Source organism: Gossypium hirsutum, chromosome D10 (assembly GCF_007990345.1).
Source record: "Gossypium hirsutum isolate 1008001.06 chromosome D10, Gossypium_hirsutum_v2.1, whole genome shotgun sequence".
Taxonomy (NCBI): Eukaryota; Viridiplantae; Streptophyta; class Magnoliopsida; order Malvales; family Malvaceae; genus Gossypium; species Gossypium hirsutum.
The window spans coordinates 7,392,196-7,413,355 of NC_053446.1; the positions used below are offsets into that span (position 1 = coordinate 7,392,196).

The 21,160-nt window shown below is 29.3% G+C and overlaps 1 protein-coding gene across 1 annotated transcript; it reads right to left on the bottom strand.

Moving 5' to 3' along the window:
• Positions 1–18,014: 18,014 nt before the first annotated feature.
• LOC107914786 (uncharacterized) lies at positions 18,015–19,098 on the bottom strand. The gene is made up of 3 exons (XM_016843813.2): positions 18,842–19,098; positions 18,617–18,757; positions 18,015–18,532 (listed from the first exon to the last, which is right to left on the bottom strand). The coding sequence occupies exons 1-3, from the start codon at positions 19,004–19,006 to the stop codon at positions 18,365–18,367; spliced, it is 474 nt and encodes a 157-aa protein (XP_016699302.1). The 5' UTR covers positions 19,007–19,098; the 3' UTR covers positions 18,015–18,364.
• Between the last annotated feature and the right edge of the window lie 2,062 nt (positions 19,099–21,160).

Here is a 21,160-nt window from a genome sequence, read left to right on the forward strand (position 1 = left end):
TTTGTCCTTCTCAAAATGAAAAGAAAAAAGAAAACCTTGTTGGGGAAGCACCTTTCTTTCTTCTTGAGGAAAGAATCTTGATTCTCACACATGTACTGATAAACCCATCTCTCTCTTCTTCTTTTTTTTTCTTTATATGGATTAAATACTCAAATGGTCCCTTAAAATAAAATTTGAAAATAAGGATAATTAAAGACACGTTAATATTTTTGTTAATAAGGAGCAATTTAGTCCCTCAAAATAAACAAAGCATAAATTGAGAAAATAAGTCGCATTAATCATTTTCATTTAATAAAAGTTGATCTAACCAAATACGCGCGGTTGTGAAAAATATGGTCACATGTAATAAAAATTGGTTGAATTTTTAAAATTTAACAACAAAACATCAACAAAATTATATAAGATAATATTTATAAAAGTTCAAAAAATTTCCAAAAATCGATTTTAAAAAAATATATTTAATTTCTTTAAAAGTATAAAAATTCAAAAAAAATATTAAAAATTAAAAAATTAAATTTTCAAAAATTATATAATATTAAAAAAATATTTTAAAATTTTCAAAAAAATTACAACAAAATTTTAAAAATTAGAAAAGAAATGTTCCAAACTTTTTATATTTATATAATATTTTTTTAATTTTATTGAAAATTTCCACAATTCAACCAATGGAAGAGAAGCATCTATGATTTTTACAACTATTTTTAAATAACTTGTTGAATAGTGTATTAATTAAATTGCCTTGTTTATTCTGGAAGGGACTAAGCTGCTCATGACCTGATTGCTTATTGCTATTGTTCATTTTTACTCACTTTTGAATAGTATATTAACCGGTTTAGGAGTATAAATAAACCCGCTTTATTTTTGGTTTGTATAACATTAGATGTCAATATACATTTTCTTCAAACAATACTTAACCTAAAATTTTTCCTTTTTCCTTTGGGTGGTTTGCTTTTTCTCATTTGATTTGTCTAATGGTGTTATCATCTGTCTTGTCTTCCGTTTTCCCCGTCTCTCCCTATCAATGCTCTCTTCTTTGTTTCTCCTTTTTCATCTCACATGTATTCTTTCTTTTCAATTTGTAAATCTATTTTGTAAGTATCCATATTGTCTTTGTGGGCTGTGATGGATAAAAGTCAGTGCTCGCCGTCACTTAACCTTCACTGACCACCAGTAGTTTCTTTTGTAAGGTGGGTTGGTCGTTGATTCTTGAATGATGACCCGTCGTCGACTTCTTGATATGTTTCTATTTTGCGAGTATTTAGGAATAATAAATGACTTCATAAGTCAATTTGGACCCGTGTTGTCTTAAGTTTTATGTGTTTTTTTTGTTATTTTTCATTGTTTAATAAGTTTTCATTTTTTCTTATGAAATGTGTGGAATTTTTTTTGTCTTGTCTTGTACAAGTTCTAGTCTTGTTTTTGCAAGTGCTTTTAGGGATGGATTTGTTAATGTCCTCTCCAGTTTAGTTGATGTTTGATTCTTTTGTTGGTTCTGCCCACCACTTTAGACCCTCTGTAGCTGGTTCTTTTATCACGATATGTGCTTGCAATCACCCTTAATATGTTGTGCTTGAGTTGTAATAAAACCGATTGTCAATGTATTGTAATATTGTTCTTTTCTTGTTGAGGCTGAAGTCTTTATCGTGTGAGGTACATTGAACTCTCAAAGAGAATTCAGATTTGAACTTTGGAAACAACATTATTACGAGAGACAAGCATGAGTCTTGATAAGATTAATTTTTATAAATCATAAAATGAATATAAAAAATATCTTAATCATATAAAAAATATTATAAAAAATAATTATGTCATTTATTATTTTTATATAATATATATTTTTTAAAAAAACTTAACCATTTGTTTTTAAAAACTACTATATATGAAAATAACCATACACTTCGCATATAATTAAAAAAAAAAAACTACTCACATCACATCAAATTTTTTAAAATATTTTTCACTTTTCGCGAATGTTGTCAATACATTTCTTTTTTCATTTTCAGTTTGTCAAATATCAATATTATTTTATTATTTTTATCTTTTCATATCATTAATATTTTATTATTATTTATCTATACTATTATTAAACCTTTCACAATGTTGTCCTGAGTCAATTGGGCACTACTTCGATGAGGGAAATTATGAAAATATCCTTTCGTATTTAAAATAAAATATTTATTATGAGATTTGAAACCGGTTAACAAGATTTTAACTTACCTCTAAATAATCTAATATGTTTTATACATTTTAATTTTACTATCCATACTTTATTATCTCCTCCAATCATATATATTGATAATATTATTATTTGAGTTGGTGTTACGAATTAACTCGACATCAACTCAAGATTGATGACAATACCAAGATAAACAATTGTAGTGCATTTAATATTTTTACTCTGATATATTTATATCTTTAAATTTTATTGTACTCACAATTCAATCTAATTTTTTTCCATTTTAATATTGTATATATTGCATGTGTTATTATTAATTAATTTTAAATAATACATTTTATTATTTATTGCATGACGTAGTTTTCAAATATATTCACAATTTCTAGTATTTATAATATAATTTTAAAATATGGAATCATTTATAAGTTACATCCATAAAACTATATCCAAAGCAATAATGTTGAGAGTTTGAAATATAAAAGGCATTGAATGGGAAAGTAATGTTAAGAATGCAATGATGGTGCTAAGTAAATATCACCCATTCCACACGCTCAAAACAAACTTTATAATTCACAATAATTAGGCCTTTGACAATGAGAGTACAATCCATGTGTACCATTCATGTTATGCCTTTTTTCTTTTTTATTTAAAAATAAATAAGGCATCTTTATCTATATCATTTTTTTTATAATCAGTTAAACATTATCCTAATAGAAAAATATTTTTTAATTTAATAAATTATGATTGGGGCACATTTAATTTCTTTGGCTTTTAAAAATTGGTTATGATTTGATTTGGTTTTTCATTAAAAAGAAAAGTAAAGAAAGCACTTGATGACATTGAATGATGTAGATAAGAATAAATTTTTGCTATAATTTCATAAAAGGAGTGAACCTTTGCGTATAAGATTTCCAAATTAAACTTTTTTGACCAATCGACATTATCTGATATGAAATCAATTTATCTCACAGAGGATGTAGTAATGATTATATAATTAGAGTAATGCATCATTTATAGTTTGAATTATATTTATATGTTATAACATGAATGAATGATTTTTGTGGGAGAAAAGAGTAAAAACAAAAAAAAGTTATACATTAGCGTTACAGTATATCACCTTTTATTTATATAGATATAAATACTACAAATTTTGGGATAAATTAGTTGTATATGTCGGGTTTTTTTTAATTGGATTTTTAGATCATTTTTTAATTAGGGAATCGATTTTGGAGAGAGTGTGAAAGTAGGTTTCGGCTTTTTTATTTTAATTTTGTTAGGACTAGGATTTTAGGAGTGAAACCGCGAAAGTTTATAGGTAGATTTGAAGGGCCGAGATGCGATAACGCGTCTTTGAACACATACATTTCATATGTTATGTTGGGATAGGACAATTATCTTAGAAACCCATACTATGGAAGTCAGGTTTCGGGGTGATAGTGTTTGATATGGTCACGTGTTGAAGTCTAAGTAGAGGTCCTAGTCGGCGGCCATGATGCAGTCACAGTTCGAGTATAACTGGGGGCCAATTGATAGTCGTTATACTGTCACGAGTTCAAGCTTTTTGGATACTCACAAATAATGCCTTATATATACCATACATAAGATTGATGCCATAATCATAGGGGAAAATGAAGGTTTTTCCGGTGTAATCAACGTAATTTTTTTCTCTATTTCCAGGCAACTGATATCTTTAACATTTCATTCTTATTCGAAGGCTGACACCGATGTAGACACAAGATGGCTCTCAAATGGAGAGTGGATGTTCAAGCATAGTAGAAGTCAAACTCGGGATACAACGTGGCCAAGATGACTAATCTCCAACTTAGTCGTCTGCATTCTTTGAAGTTGAGTAGGTATAGTAGCCACCTTATGTGTACCAAATTTTAAGATTTATCGGGTATTAAAATGTCATTGATTAACCTCAGGATGAATGTTCAGGCGTATTGTTCTTTGACGACGTTAGGCACATTTGAAGGAAGATATATGAAATTGGTTTCCAACCACTTCATATCTATTCGGCCACCTTGAAACTTGTTCGGCACCTTCTCTAAAAATGTCTCACAAATATCCTCTTTACTGGGAACGATCGTTGACCCCGTGACAACTGACACATCCACCTGTAAACCAAGTTGTAAAGCTACGTCCTCGAGTGTGATTTTACACTCGCTGCATGCAAGAATTCCTTGTCTTACAAGTAACCACGAATTTCGGTGTCTAGGCTCTTTGACAAGTTATATATGAATTCCTCCAAAACACGATTATCCACCTATTTGTATTGACAAAATAAATTAAGTTAAAATATTTTAAAAATAAAAAACCTTAAATTTAATTTAATTGAAAATAACGAAAATTTAAATTTCGTCTTACCATTATCGCTTGAGCGACGAAAATGTGTTTGTCGTCGAAACGAATTAGAGAGTTTATCATTCGTGAAAATTTAATCGAAACAAATGATATACGAAATAATTAAATAAAACTATAATATTTTTAAACAAGTGTATCGGAAAACGGAGAACAAAATTTTAGAAAATTGAGAGAATTGAGAGAATAGAGATAGTTGGATTTGAGTGAAAAAAATAAAAAATGGTTTGATATTTATAAGAAAAAATTTTACCATTGGCCCTTAAAAATTCTTACTATTACCAACGTTCAAAAAATCGTTGGGGAAATTATCATTGGAGGAAAATGTTTTCATCTAACTGTACAGAAAGCGCACCTAATTAGACGCACTTTTACACACACTCTTCAAAAGCGAGTAATTTTTTAATTAAAAAAACCTAAAAAGTGAATGAAAAAAAACAACATATAAACCTAATTTAGCCCAAATTTTGATTGATTAACTTTTTAATTATTTTTAACAAAAAAAATTATTATTTGGGGCAAAATCCTTATATATTTCTTAGCCAAATGTAACTTGAAATACGAGCAAGCGTGGGAAAAGGCTCATGGCTCATGACAGTGGGAGTGGCAGACGCAGAGACCACTCACCTGACCCGATAGAATATGCCAAAATGGACCCCATGGCTTTCGGGTCTTTCTACACTACTTTTTTAGATTACATACACTGACTCAATCAACTCAATTGTGACCCTGGGACACCCCTTTGCTGCCCTCGTAAGTCTGACGTTATTTCTTGCATCATCATCAGTCCAGCTCAACCACTTCAGTCAGTAGTATCAGGGGAGGAGGAATTACAATGAAACTAATTTAACTGGGCCACTAGGCCCTAAACAAGTTTTATAATGGGTTCTTCGATTTATTTAATTTATATCTTTGACACTTTATAAATGAGCTTATGGAACTTGCAATGGCAATCAAATTTAGAGATGAGCAAAATTCGATTCGACTCGAAAAAATCGAAAAAAAATTCAAATTTCGAGTTAAACGAATCGAGTTATTCGAATCAACTCGAATTTTTTTTCGAATTTCGAGTTCGAATCGAGTTAAGTTTTCGAATTCGAATAATTCGAATAATTCGAATATTAAACTATAATATTTTACATTTTTACCCCAAACTCTCAAACCTTTTTACTTTTCCCTCAAAACTTTTACTCCCCTCCCCTCCCAACCCCCCAATCTACCCAAAATTCATTTCCCACCAAAATTTTACTCCCATTTATTTTTTCTCAAAATTTTACTCCAAAAAACCCTCAAAACATTTTATTTTTCCCCCAAAGTTTTTACTCCCTCCCACTTTCTCCCTAAAATTTTTATTCCCTTCCCATCCCACCTCCCATCTATCCCAAACCCTCCCCCCTCCAATTTTTTTTTAATATTTTCCCTCCAAAATTTTACTCCAACTATTTACTTTCCCTCAAACTTTTATTCCCCCAAACTTTTTATTTTTCCCCTAAATTTTTACTCCTCACCCTTTACTCTCAAATAAAAAATCAAAATTATCCAAAAAAAATCAATAAACATAAATAGTAATAATTTTATTTATATCTACTATTTATATTATTAAATTAAATTTCACATTTTATATTATTTATATTATTCAATTGTTTATTCATATTAAATATTTATATTAAAATTGAATTATTACTTATGCCATAAAATATTCGTGTTAAAATTTTATATTGGTATCAATTTCACATTTTATTTTTAAAATAACTTTTATTAAAAAATCATATTTTTACATTTAATATATTTTTTAATTCTAAAATACATAGTGACAAGAATCTGAAGATAATTGAAACAACTAAGCAAGCAAAGAAGCTAACCAGTATATAAAAAATTAATAAATAAATTATGAAGTGATGAAAGTTAATAAAAAATTTGATTAAGGTGGACAAATTTTATTACGATGGGTGACAATGGTTACAGGGACCCAAAATTATTTTTTAAAATTTAACTCGAACAAATATATTCGATTCGAATCGAATTTCATCTCACTCGACTCGATTCGAGAAAACTTCAAATAAAGTTAGGATGATAAAATGAGATTCGAAAACTCGATTAACTCGAAAATTTTCAATTCGATTGAATGCTCACCCCTAATCAAATTAGATTTATTTAAGGGTTGGATTATTTGTTTGATGTTGGATTTAAGATAAATGATTAATTTAAGTTTTGGAAAAGAATGTCATAATACAGTCATCTATTAAAATAATATTTTATTTATAATAGTAGAATCATCTTCTTTTTTATGTATTTTATTTAATTCTGTACAACAACTTTTCATTTATAAAAGTATCAGTTATAGTTGTAAAGTACATTCTTTATTAAATTAGTTCTCTATAACAGCATATTGTCCAAAATTTTAAGTAAAATTATACCTATTTCATATAAGCAAGCCCATTAACTATAATTTATTAAATAAAAATGATCTTAATTAAAATATTATTTCAATAAAATGTTAAAAATTTCATATGAAAAATCAATTAATCGTATTTTATTAAATGAAATAATCTTAATGAGTGTAATTAAATATACCAATTCAAAAAAAACTATTAAATTCCCTAATTAAATATTTTACTATGAATTTGGAACATCATAAACTTATAAATTGATTGCTTGAATTTAATAACTTATGATAAACTAATTAATTTAATTTGATAAATCAGACTAATTAGTCGAGCTTGTTAGATTTATGAACTACATGATTAGTCATGTGAAAGAATGTAGAATAAAATATGTATAAAAGCAATAATGTATGCACCTGCTACATACCTTTTAAATTTGTTGATTTGACTCATACTTTCTTTTTTTTTTAACATAATTCTCACTTTCTTCATTTGATGGAAATTTATTATATGAATTTCTTGTAGGTTTAAAACAATTATCTCTTTATAGCAACATGTTGTTATAGATGTATAACAACCACCTCTCTACAGCATGCAAAATCTTGGCGGACAAATGAGGTTGTTATAGAGAAGGTTGACTATACTCATTTGTATATTCGTGTGATGCACAATTTTTTTTTATATTTATCTATTGAAATATTTTTTAAACATATATTTAAAAATTGCAACATTTGAAAAATAATATATTTAAAAATTAAATCATAAAATTAATTTATCATTGTCAAAATCATTTATTTCAACATTTCCACACTTTTTTGTAATTTTATATAAATGAATCGATACATTATAATTCTTATGATATGTGTTGTATGTAAATAATTTACAAGAGTAAGCATGTAAATTATTAAAAAATAAAAATTATATGAGAAATAAAATAGTAATAATTTAAAAATTATAGTAAATAGACTTAAATTTTAAATAAATTATGTAATATTTTAAAATGGGATTAAAAAAAGAATTAAAAATGAGCCAAAAGATGAAATTAAATAGTAATGACTTAAAAATAAAATAAAATAAATGACAAAATAGATTATTTATATAATTCAAAAAGTGAAAAATGATTTTATCATGTAATATTCTCTAATTATAAATCAACAGATAAAAAATCATGATTACAAAAACGAGACCAACATAATTTCAATAGTAGTAGGGTGTCGATTTGTCAATCATAGAATGCATCATTTGTCAAAATATTAAACCTTCCACATCAAAAAGTTTTTCTAAAAATGTGTATAAGTAAACGAAAAGTTATGGATCAATCAACACTTTGTATAATTTAATTGTTATTTAATTAACACCGCTTGTGAGAAACTAGATGAAAAGTTATGGTTCAATTAGCCCAAAACATCAAGAAGTGCAAGGAAATGGAGCCAACTATAAGCAATGTGTCTAGCAATACCAAAACCAATATTGTAACTAGTATGGATACAGAGATAACCAAAAATATTTACGAGGAGTACTAACAATACGATTATGATCAAGGTTAATAATATCAGTAACAACTAGGGGCGAAATATTAAATTTATGCCGCTTACAATCAATATGCCCAACCATTTGGTCAAGGAGAATACTACCAACAACTTTAGGCAAAGCAATCACCTAGATATTATTAAAATAATCCGAAAGTAGATAGAAGGCATAGCTTTAAAAGGTCAAGAACCGTATCGTGTAGAATAATACTTTCACAACAACACATTAAAATACATGAGCAACTTAAGCTCTTGTAATAAAAATGAAACCAATAACAAGAAAAAGAGTACAATAGAATGATCAAATCTTTTATAAATTAAGGATGGAACAAGCAATCTAGAAATGGTGGACTTAGCACCAGGGCGTAAGGATGCAGCCTCATCAACAACTAGTTGTAATGATCACCCTAACAGAATGAGAGAAAGGTGAGTAGGGCGCGACCTAGAAGGGGTGGGTATGGCATCGACTACATTAATTCTTAAATGAAAAATAGATGCGTTGAGGAGAGAAATGAACCTTTTGAACGTAATGACAAAACCAAGAGTGACTTCATTAATCCAGTATACAAACGATTTGTTGGCTTCCCAAACACCTTGGAGCTAGCCTCATTTCCTTTTATACCACTAAAAGGGATGTATAAGGGAACAAGAGACCTGAGGGAGAACCTACACTAGTATAAAAGTTATATGGGATTTATATGTGCCTCCGATGCCCTCAAATACAAGTTGTTTTCCTTAACGCTACAAGTGCATGCCGAAACTTGGTATTTAGCACTTTCTTCAAAGTCTATAAGCAATTTTGATGAACTAGCTCGTCGATTTATAAGGCAACACTCGGTTAACATACACCGTAAAAAAGCCCCACAACTTTGTTCAATGTAAAACAAGAAGCTGAAAGTTTACAGGAGTAAATTCAACGATTTAGCATTGCCATGAAGGGAATTAAAGGATTAACAGGTCATTGGGTGGTCTAGGCTTTCAAATCTGGAGTAACCTATGAGCATCTAAAGTAAGCATTAGTAGAGCATCAACCTAAAAAAGCTATATACCCTATAACAACTTGATTTTCAATGGTGCTGAAAAATACAATTTCAAAATCTCATTTTCGTAAACTGAGCCTGTGAGTATTAAATATGAATATTTATGAGGATAATATAAAAATATATTAAAAATTGGTCGATTAATTATATTAAATTAATAGTTAATTAAGGATCAGGGACTAAATTGTAAAAGTCTAATTGTTATAGAGTTTTAATTGACAAAAGGTCTAAAAATTAAAATAACAATAGCCAAAGGTCTTAAATGACAATTATACGATTTTTTAATAGGAGAAAGTTGACAGTGATAGTAGAATCCATTAAAGTTGATTAGATTAAAATTAAGTTAATTAAACCTTAATTATGTTAACTAAATTAGGTTAACTAAGTCTTCATCAACCTATATAAGTTAAATTAAAGAGAAAAAAGATATCATCTTCATCTTTTAGCTCTTTCATGCCGTCCATGGAAGGAAAAAGACCTTTTTTTTAGCTTCTATATGTGACCATCAATTAGTAAGTAAATTTAAGCCATTTTATTGTAATTTTTATGAATTTAGAGTCATGAGAGCTTGATTTAGCTAGTCTATGTACCAATTTGTAAAACTATTAAATTTTTAGAAAGTTGTCATTGTTGGTTTCTTAAAGAATTAGGCTTGAAATTATAGATTTTAAGCTTAGATTATGAAAATGACTAGACTACAGAAGAGTTAACAGGGGGATCCATCCTAAGGAAAGCCTTTCCTTTTAATTGTAGAAAGGTTTCTGATCCCTTGCCGTTTTGGTTAATTTATCTTAATTGTTAACTTTGTACATTAGGGACCAAATTGAATAAATGTAAAACCTATCACAAAATTATGTTATAAAGAGAAAGTATAAGACCCTTAATGAACATATATGAAATCAAATTTTAATTCGAAGCTAGGAATTTGAAGTTAGGGACTAAATTGAATAAAATGTAAAATTTTAGGGGTATTGAAAAATGAGCTTATATAGGTTCATTCATGTCATGGCATAATATGAAAATGTTTGATATTGATTGGTTGTATAAAATAATTATATAGATCAATAATTGGATTAAAGAGGAGTTAATCGAGGAAAAGCTAAAATCATTGTGTAGCTTAGCTCAAACATGTAACTTGATGTGTCGAGATATATGTTTAGCTCAGACGGGTAACCTGATATATTTATCGGGTAACCTGATGTATTTATACTCTTCTCGGATGAGCAACTGGTGTGGTGTAGTTTAATCGTGTATCAAAGTATGTTTAACTAGGGTTCATCGGGGGAAATGGTATAAATGAAATTGAAATTTCGAAATGTGTTGAAATAGACTCGTTGTTCAAATTGAAAATTCATAGGATGGATGTATTAAAATTAATTAATTTTGAATAGGTTGAGCTCATGTTTGAGTTGGTTGTGATTGGAATTAGTTAGGTGATTTGTTTGACATGAAATGATATGAATTTGAATTGGTTTTGATGGTATAAGGTGGTCTAAATCAAATAGGTAGTATTGTACATATTGAAATGGAGAAAAAAATTGTGTTTTTGCCAAAAATAGAGACCTCATCACCACCACAAACGTCCAACATAGCAACGTAGTGCCGACAGTGAGTGATGTCGTAACGTCAGTGTGGTTGAAGTCGTGATGTGACTGATTGAGTTGGCGATGCCACGACGTGGAGATTGTTAGGTTGATACATCGACCTCAAATTTTTAAAAATTTACAAATTGGTCCTAATTCAAACTCAGGTTAACAAAAGAGATTTTGTAAGCTCATGTAGGACCCAAAAATGATTATGTAATACATTATGTACTCGAATTTTATTTAGTTACGTATTTAAATGATTAAATGTTGTATAATGTTTTGAATTTACTAAATTAATAGTTGTAGCATGTCGTAGCTCTGACTCGACGATTGGGTCATGTATGGGGTGTTACATACCCTATATGAAAAGGTGTATCGTTATGTGAAAACTAAAGAATTGAGTTCCTTCAGCTAGGGATTTGCAAAAATTGAGACAAGAAAAAAAATCAGGAGTTGATAATACGAAAAACATAGGCATCTATTAGGGTACACTCAGAGGATCAAAGAGGGAACTCTTACCTCAAAATTAATATTGGAGGATAACCCTTCTTAGAGCAACTCTTCTTAAGAAAATCTCAAGTGAGAAAACAATTTTTAGGGCGAAGCAATGAAGTTCACATAAAGAATGGTCTATTATACAAAATATTTCAAGGATATACTCCTCTAAATACTTCTCGTGTACACATATTAAACTAAGTCACCTCAAGAATGGAGGTTGGGAACCTTCAAGCCAATGAAACCCTAGCCTACCTAGATGTGATTGAGGAAAGATGCAAATATCTAAGGGAAGTAGGGCATAACATGAAAATAATTCATGATGTTGATGGACACCATAGAAGGATTTATCAAAAAAGGCTTACTAGGATAACTTGTAAAGAGGAAACCTAGATAGTAAGAATATCAAGAAGAAAAGATATCCAAGAGAAGAGAGACAAGTTATAAAGAGTAATTGAAGGGAACTATTTATGATAGTAAGTGCTAAAAAAGAGTGGGTAGAAGGATTTATCAGAAAAGGCTTACTAGGATAACTTGTAAAGAGGAAACCTAGATAGTAAGAATATCGAGAAGAAAAGATATCCAAGAGAAGAGAGACAAGTTATAGAGAGTAATTGAAGGGAACTATTTATGATAGTAAGTGCTAAAAAAGAGTGGGTAGAAGGATTTATCAGAAAAGGCTTACTAGGATAACTTGTAAAGAGGAAACCTAGATAGTAAGAATATCGAGAAGAAAAGATATCCAAGAGAAGAGAGACAAGTTATAGAGAGTAATTGAAGGGAACTATTTATGATAGCAAGTGCTAAAAAAGAGTGGGATACCTTGAACACATGGAGGAAGACCTATATTAGAAGCATAATGTCTATAGAAGCTCCCCTCAAAAGGCCCAGGGAAGAAGATAGATCAAAAGTAAGCTTATATGAGAGCGATGAGAGGGGTAGTGGTTTATGATGATGGTAATCATGATTCCTTGGTGATAATGGTCATTATTGCCAACCACAAGGTGAAAAGGATTTTGATGGATAACGATAGCATAGTAAAAGTGTTGCGTTGGGGTGCCTTTCAACATATGGGATTAAAGAAATAACAATTGAGGAAAGCTAGCCTCATAATCAACCTATCAAGGTAAAAAGGTCAAGTAAACTCCAAGTTACCCTTAAGGAAAGAAAAAAACATGTTCATAGGAATGATGAAATTCTTGGTAGTTAACCAACTGTCAACATTCAATGCTATTTATGGGTGCACACAAATGATGAAGCTCAAGGTGAGTCTAATGACATTTTGCATGAACGCAAAGTGAGTCAAGCCCTCCAGGTGTTGTCTTCAGCCATATAGTATGAAAACTTTCTAACTATTCATATTTCAACCATTGTGTCTAAGTCAATCTTTACTACAAGTAAAAGCATGGTGAGTGACCATTGAAATATGTGCCATTTAGACACATTGGAGGTGATGTGCTCATAAAATAGGTTGAAGAAAGAATTATAAGGTAAATAATGCTCTTATTATATTTTTATTTATTTTCAAAAGTAAAATATATTATTTCATATATAAATATTTGAAGTAATGCTTATTATTTTTCCTATTGAGGCAATTTTTGAGCAGTGCTAAAGACTAGTGCCAATTAGTATCTGACATTGCTCAACTCAGAAAATTGCTATTTTTATGTTGGAAAATTTTGGAAACAAAAATCTTTGGGCTTTGATTCTAACTAATACTTTGGATGATTGCAAACCTACTACATATAACAATATGTCCTAGAGATTGGTTTGGATTTGGATCAAAGGCATCAATTGGTTTGGATTTGGTTCAAAGACATCAACTTCTCAATTTTTTATATTGGATTAAATCAGGTAAAACAAAAAAAAAGTATATCTTGAAGATTCAAGACTTATCTAAGCTCATTGGAGATATTTGTTATACTTAGTTTTTTTGCTAGTTTTATGAGGAGATTGATTGTAATTGATATAGTAAGTTAGCAAGGTTTGATTTCTCATAAATTGAGTAGACTTGTATAGGTGATGTACTAATCTAGGAGCACTTATTCTTCTTCATTAAGGAATGTTTCTTATGAATGCAAAATAAAGTGATGTATTTCTCAGAGAGAAAACTTAGAGGAGAGTTGTCTAGATCTTAGGTAAAAAAATGAGTTGAATCTAGTGAGTGTTAGAAGTTGAAATCATTTGTTGTACGAGTTGCTAAGATAGTGAATTATCTCTCTGGGCAAGACTCTCCAGATGTAGGGAAATCGAACTAGGTAAACATATCGTGTGTTCTTTATTTTTCTGCCTTGTTCATACTCAGTGCCTGAAGTAATTGGCACTAATCTTAAGTACTGCTTCTAATACTACTCAAGTTTGCTTTCAAATATCAGTTTCATTCTTCCATTTTCTTTTGTTATATAATAGGAAGAAGATTGATTTTTCATAGTTGGTAGAATTAAGTAATATGATTTGCTTTTATATTATGAAACTATCTTTTAATTGTTTAAGTTGTTTGGGATTATTATATGTTTAAGTTGTTTGGAATTCTATTTAGCTATATTTGTTAAATTATTTTTGCACTTATATATCGTTAATTATGATTTCTTTGATTCTATGTTTTTTTTAATTAGCGGATTTAGATAACAGATAATTAAAATCTTAATTTCATTTTTTTTTGCAAAGTTGAGGGACAATAATATTTAATTTGAAATCCAATTTAGATAATAATATTTAAATAATTTACGATTTTAGATTTTTAGGCCATTCCTAATTAAAATTTTCACACTATTTTATATTACAGTAAAATCATTGTTGGTCTAGTGATTAATTTGAGTCTTTGATTTGCATTTAAAATTGTTAGATACGATAAGCATGTTGGATTGAAAAATATTACACTAGAATAGTCATGATTCTAAAGAAGGGCAGTTGAGTTATAATAAATTTGTTCTTGGGTCGGGTTATTCGTCCAGGTCCGAAGGTTTATCTGAAATTTGAGAGAGTTTGGGCAAAGATATTAATTCCGAAAAATGGGCTTGGGTAAAAAAAAAATAGACCCATTTAAAATATGGGTCGGGCTTAGGCTTGAACATTTAAGGCCCAAGCTTGACCTAGCCCGACCCATTTTTAAGTTTATAACACTCTATATTATGCTATTTTTATATATTATGTAATTTAGAACACATTAAAAAAATAAACTTATACTAAATATATAATACTACTCTAATGTAAACATTAAAATAATGTTAAGATAACTATATAAAAATTTTCAATAAATAAAAAATTATTAAATTATTAAATATTAAAATAAAATAAATATTTTTTTAAAATATAATATGGGCGAGCCTAAAATGAGCTTGGGTTAGTCTTTTGCAAATATGGGCAGGTTTGGGCAAAATTTTAAGCCCATATTTCGAGTTGGGCATAGAAAAACATAAAGTATGTTCATATTATGCTTAGGCCCGACTTGGCCCATGAGCACTTCTAAGTTTATATAATTCTAATTAATTAACATTAGAGTCCGTTTGTTTACATGTAAAAGGTTTTACGGAAAATGTTTTCTGCATTTTCCTGTGTTTGTTTCACAGAAAACAGCTTGGTCAACGGAAAATGGCTTACAGGTCAACGGAAAATAAGCTTTTTTCCTTGTAAAATGACTTACCCTTTTGAAAAGCGTAAGTCATTTTCCGGAAAAGAGCTTATTAATAGATAAATTTACTTTTATATAAAAATTAACTTAAATGAAGTTTAATATTATTATATTGATAATAAAATTTATTTTTACTTTTAAAAATATTTAAAATATTAATATAAAATACTATATTTTTTAATATTATTAAGCATACGTATTTAATTATTTATATTTAGTCATATAATAAATTATTAATATAATTTATTATTTTTAATAAATTATTTAATATTTAAATTTTATTTTAATAGTAAATTTTAAAAATAATAATTTTAAATAATATTATTCACGTATTATTGAAAATATCAATATTAATATTTTAATACTAAATATTTATTACAATTATAAATATATTAATAATAAATGTTTTGTAGTATAAATGTTAAAATATGTCATAAGTCTATATACTCTTCACAAATTTGCAATTTAGTTTCTGTACTTTTATTTTCAAGAATTTAGTCCCTCTACTTTCCAGATTTGAAAATCAAGTCCAATTGCGACATTGTTGATTTTTTTTTGTCAATTTTGTTAAAGTCACATTTTTAAATAAAAAAATACTCAGTTGGTAGTCATGTAACTAAAAAATAATCGTTGCAATGAACCTAAATTTAACAAAATATTTTTAATATATGTAAAAACAATGTAAAATATAAAATTATAGATATAAAATAAACTCAATTAAATAATGAAAAAATAAAAAAAAATCCCAAATGTATGTTTGTTTAATTGAAAACGACTTTTATGAAATATTTTTAAAGAACCTACCAAGCAAAAGAAAATATTTTATACAGATTCATCCAAACACCAGAAAATATTAACTTTTCCAGAAAAGTAAGTCATTTTCCAGAAATCATTTTCCAGAAGTCATTTTTAGTGAAACAAACGGAGCCTTAATGAAGTGATTCGTTTGATTTTTTTTTTTGAACAACCTCATTATAAGTTTTGATCATATTTGTCCTCTTTGATACAATGCTTAAAACTACCCACAACCTCTCCCCAACCGATAAATAGGAGGATAATACATTTTAGCGCACTCAAATCCTCGTCCTTCTATATTAACATTAATGCCCATATCAATCGAGTTAAAACTCAATCGACATTTAATGTAATTTTAATCGATATGTTTTGTTTGCAAAAGCTTATGAAATCTGTAAAACCTCAATTATTCATTTTTATGATTGCATGTTAGCCAGGTTATGGTCAAATTTTAATAAATAAATAAAAACCTTAAAATTTTGTAGATCTATGAAACCAATGGAGTTCATTTATTATGGAAATTAAGATTGATTTCAAAACTAAATGAAAACAATTAAATTTTTAAAAAAATATGTTTAATTTTGAAATTATTTATATATCTTGTATATATGATATAATTTCTTAGAATTTAAATACTACTATTATTTTCTACTTATGATTCCTATAATTGTTTGTATTTATTGGAATTGTAATTTTCTCCCACTCTAGTGGTTGGTTTAATGATTAATTTTAGTCTTTTATTTACTTTCAAAATTGTTAAATAAGATTAACATATTGTACTTGAAAGAATAGCATATTTAGATTAGGTTTCTTTTTGTTTTCTTTTTCGCTTCTTATTTTTTGATTACTTATTCTCTCTCTTTTTAGAATAGATTTTATTCTATTTTTTTGTTAAAGACTTTTTAGATGGAGATGGATCGAGCTTTTGGGTGCAAATGACTCCACAGCTTCATGGGGATTTTTTATCCTTACCTTTAAATTATGCATATCAAGTATTTGATGGAATGTCTATTTGGATGTTAAGCTTTCTTATGTGTTGATATTGCTTGTTGGTTAATTGATGAATTTATTGTTAGATTAAGTTAATGTCTATGCTTCATTGCTTGGTTATTCTTTTATATCGAAATACTTCATACGCTAGAATTGACGTCTCTAGTGAAAAATCTAGATAAAAGAGATTGAAAAGATCGTTTATCATTAGATAGTTCGATATAATTGTGCCGAATAGTGAGACCGAGAGAAGATTTACATGCCTAGGTGAGACCGGAGAGGAGAGCTTAGGTAGTATATTTTAGTCTAAGATGAGACCAAGAGGAGATTCCCAACTAAGAGCGGTAAATAATATAATCGGTATAGGTTTATTAGCTTAGTTAATGATTAACGAATCAATCGGGCATCATTTTAATCATTTACATTGTTTAAAACAATAGGAAGAAAGTTTAGCTTAATTTGTTTAATTGGTAGTTTAAATTTAGTTTATTAACAATTTAAATTTATATTTCCACTAATAATTTCCGACTCGATAGATTAATAATTGCTTAACTTGTAATTAACTTGATAAATGCATTTATCAATTTGGCAATTCCTTAGGTTCGATCCTTGAAATACTCGAAGTGTTCCATTGTAACACTTATAAATATTACAACTGACATATCCCACTTGCAATAAAAACCGCTTTTAAATCATTATATTTTGTGCTAATTCTCTTCTCGACGGTCGTACGCGGCACGGTCACAAACCAAACTTCTTGTTAGATTCTACGATTCAAGCACTTTGATGGGTTGTACTGGCTTTGGACCTTTTATTATGCAACATTTAGTGTATGAACTTGATAATTTTTTTTAATTTAATTTTTGAACTTGTTTACCTTAATCTTAATTTTAAAACTTGAAATTTTCGTAACTTTGGTGTATGCAATGACGTGAGTCTCTGATATTACAAGAACTCATCAACTAAAAGATTATAGTTTTTTATAATAAAAAATTAAATGAAGACATGAAACAATATCATAGTGAACTTGAGAAAAAGTCAACAAATGTATAAAAGAAAAAAAATTAAGGAACCGAATTGAAAAAATTAGCCGAGATTAAATGTTGTGTGGATGCAATGGAAATATAAAACACAGATTATGTACATAAAAAGACAACTTCTGAGAAATCCAGCAGCAACCATGTGTCTCTTTCAATTCTTCATAATTATTAATTCGAAGCTTTCTTCAATTTAAACCAAAACCCAGAAAAAGTAACCCAATTGGGAGTAGTATTCGAATGCCCTGAGATGAAATGAGCAAAAAGCCTTCCAAACCAGTATTCATAGAAGAATGGGCAGTGGCATCAGTTCATCAGGAAAACAGAGCAAAGTAAAGTTTCAAAGCTTACTACTCACTTGGGATGGCTTCATTCCTTTTTTATCGGAGGCCATCCATTGTTTACCCAAAGCAATTAGCTCTGTGTTTCCTTTCCTTGTAACCTCCACTACCACCTGTGTAAGCCTTCCCTTCTCCCCTATCACCTTTGCCTCTATCTCCACTTCTTCCTGCATCATACCCCCATTAAACCTTATCTTCTAACCAAATCACAGGAAAAGGAACTTAAGATTTCACGATATGAGAAGACTAACTTGAATCTTGGCCGTTGAATAAAATGAAATGCTGAAATCAAGGGAGAGTTTGACATGGTCGACAACGGAGTAAATTGCCGTCGCGGCAACGTCGTCAATCAACGTGGCCATGGCTCCAACATGCCAATTCCCATCTGGATCCTGCGGATTTTGAGCTCTCGTTAAGACAGATGATGAGAGAACAGCAATATACATAAGTCAAAAGAAGATTGAGATTTTGGTTACTGAAGCACGAGTGGGAACGATGAAATTGCAGTGTATGGAACCCTTTTGGGCATGGACAATCTGCAGTCCTTCAAGAGTGAGTGCCTCCAGCTCGTGGCTTATGTTTCCTTTAGATAGATCTCGCAACCATTTCAGGGATTTTTGTAGGATAGCATCTTCTTCCATTTTCAGACCCCCAGCATCCAAAATATGTTGACTTTCTATTATTAATGCCCTTTGGTTGGGCCCTTGAAAGAACAGGTGACACAGGCACCACTTAATTTTATAATAATTTATTCATTCTAGGCAAAACTTTAAAATGTTTTTCTCTGGTCAAAATATGATGTTAGTCCCTGTACTTCGAAAAAGTTTAAAATTTAATCTCTATATTTAAAAAGTTAAAAATTAAGTCCAATCATTAAAATTATAAGTATTTTCTATTAACATTTGTCAAATTGGCATGTTGATTAAGCTACTCTCATAGGACATCTCATACGAGTAACAGAAAATAAATATGTTAAGTTAAAAATTTTTAATAGAAACTTTCAATAACGATAATGATTAAACTAAGATTTTTAAATTGAAAAAACAACAGGATTGAATTTTCAACTTTTACAAGTATATGGACTAAATATCAAACTTTATAGAAGTACAGGGCCTAATAACACCTTTTTACCTTTTCTTTTCTCGAAAAATGGAACATACAACTCATATTGATATTAGCAAAACAAAACACAAGAGATGCAATCATTTATAAGATAGATACAACATTATCTGCCTTTTACCAATCCAATCAATTAGAATATTTACATTTGTTTTTTTTTCTTTCATAAAAAGAAGTTTAGTGAAGGCAGAAGTGGACATGCTACTAGTGTCATGAGGCTAGAACTTAGTCATGTAAGCCATGCGGCCTTAGGCGATCCTTTCGTTCCAAACATGCCTAAGTCAGCCTAACTACCAAATAATTGAGGATTCACAAAAAATTCCTCCAAGGTACCAATTTATATAACGGAAGCAACTCTAGTCAAAAGAAGGCACAAAAGAACAAAAAGCCACAAAAAATTATGCACGAGAGGTGTTTGAGTAAATGCTCTATATTGTATTACTTTCTATCAAAGAATACAAGAAACAATGAAATAATTAAGTGAGTTACAAGTGAGGGGAAACTCTCTATTTATAGTTGACCTCCCCCAAAATTAAAGATCTAGATCAAGTTATATGGACAGACGAGATTAGTCTATCCCTTAAATTAAGAGATTTACAAGATTACATAATCAAATCAAATCAAATCAAATCTTATAAGATATAATTCCCCTCAATCTTCTAAGATTAGTTTTCTTAGTTACCAAGGTAGTTTATCTTTCCATATCTATATCATTAGGCCACACAAGCTTCAATTTGACAGGCTTCTCCAATAGCTATTTGAATTGGGCCAGCTCTCGTGGGTCAAATGATCCCTATGTCAATGATAGACCTCCATGGGATGCATTGTGTGCGATGGTCACAAACTTTGAACTGCGGCCCGTGACACTAGTCTCATCAATTCACAAAGCCTGAACTATGTTGTTAGTCCCTTATTTTGTGGAAGTTGTTGATTTAATTTATATACTTTAATTTAGTCATTTTTAATCTTTGTACTTTTTAAATTTTAAAATTTCAAGCCCCATCAAACGATAATTGCTAAACTCATTAAGTTAAGTTTTGCTATTGCCAAACTCTAATGCGACAAACATATTATCATATGTGTAATATCATGTCAACTTGTTATTTTGACATATTACTCATTAAAATTTCAATTAATGGATTAACACTTGTCATTTGCGTCAAGATTGAAATTTCAAAAATTGAACAGTAATGATTTAGAATGATCTAATTGGAGAGTATAGACTAAATCTACAATTGATACATATAGTACAAACTAGTAGTTACATGGATGGCATTAAGGGGGCAATCAAGGGCCTATGCCCCCCATTGAAAACTACCATTTTAGTTTCTTGAAGCTTTTAAAATTATAAGTCTGTTAATAGTAATAATACACTTTGACCCCCCAAAGATGAAACTTTTTTTAGTTTAATACCTTTAAATTTTTAAAATAGCAAGCATATACAAAGCTAAAATTGTACTTTGACCCCTTTAAAATTTTATAATTTAATTTTGCACCTTCCAAAGATACACCTCTAGCTTCGTCCCTAAGTAGAGGTGAAATGAGACACTGGTGCTCACAAACTACTTGAGTTAGACTCGAAAAAAATTGAATTCAATTGGTAATTATTGAGTCGAGCTCGAGCTATCGGTCAAGTCAAATTTGAGCTTAGTAATACTTAACTCGAGCAGCTCACA

What these genes read in the sequence shown, in the direction of transcription:
- LOC107914786 (XM_016843813.2), bottom strand. Translation starts at nt 19,006, where the DNA reads ATGGAAGAAGATGCTATCCTACAAAAATCCCTGAAATGGTTGCGAGAT. An exon ending in TCGTTCCCACTCGTGCTTCA is followed by an intron (nt 18,758 to 18,841) that starts GTAACCAAAATC and finishes CAAAATCCGCAG; the next exon opens with GATCCAGATGGGAATTGGCA. An exon ending in ATTCAACGGCCAAGATTCAA is followed by an intron (nt 18,533 to 18,616) that starts GTTAGTCTTCTC and finishes GGTATGATGCAG; the next exon opens with GAAGAAGTGGAGATAGAGGC.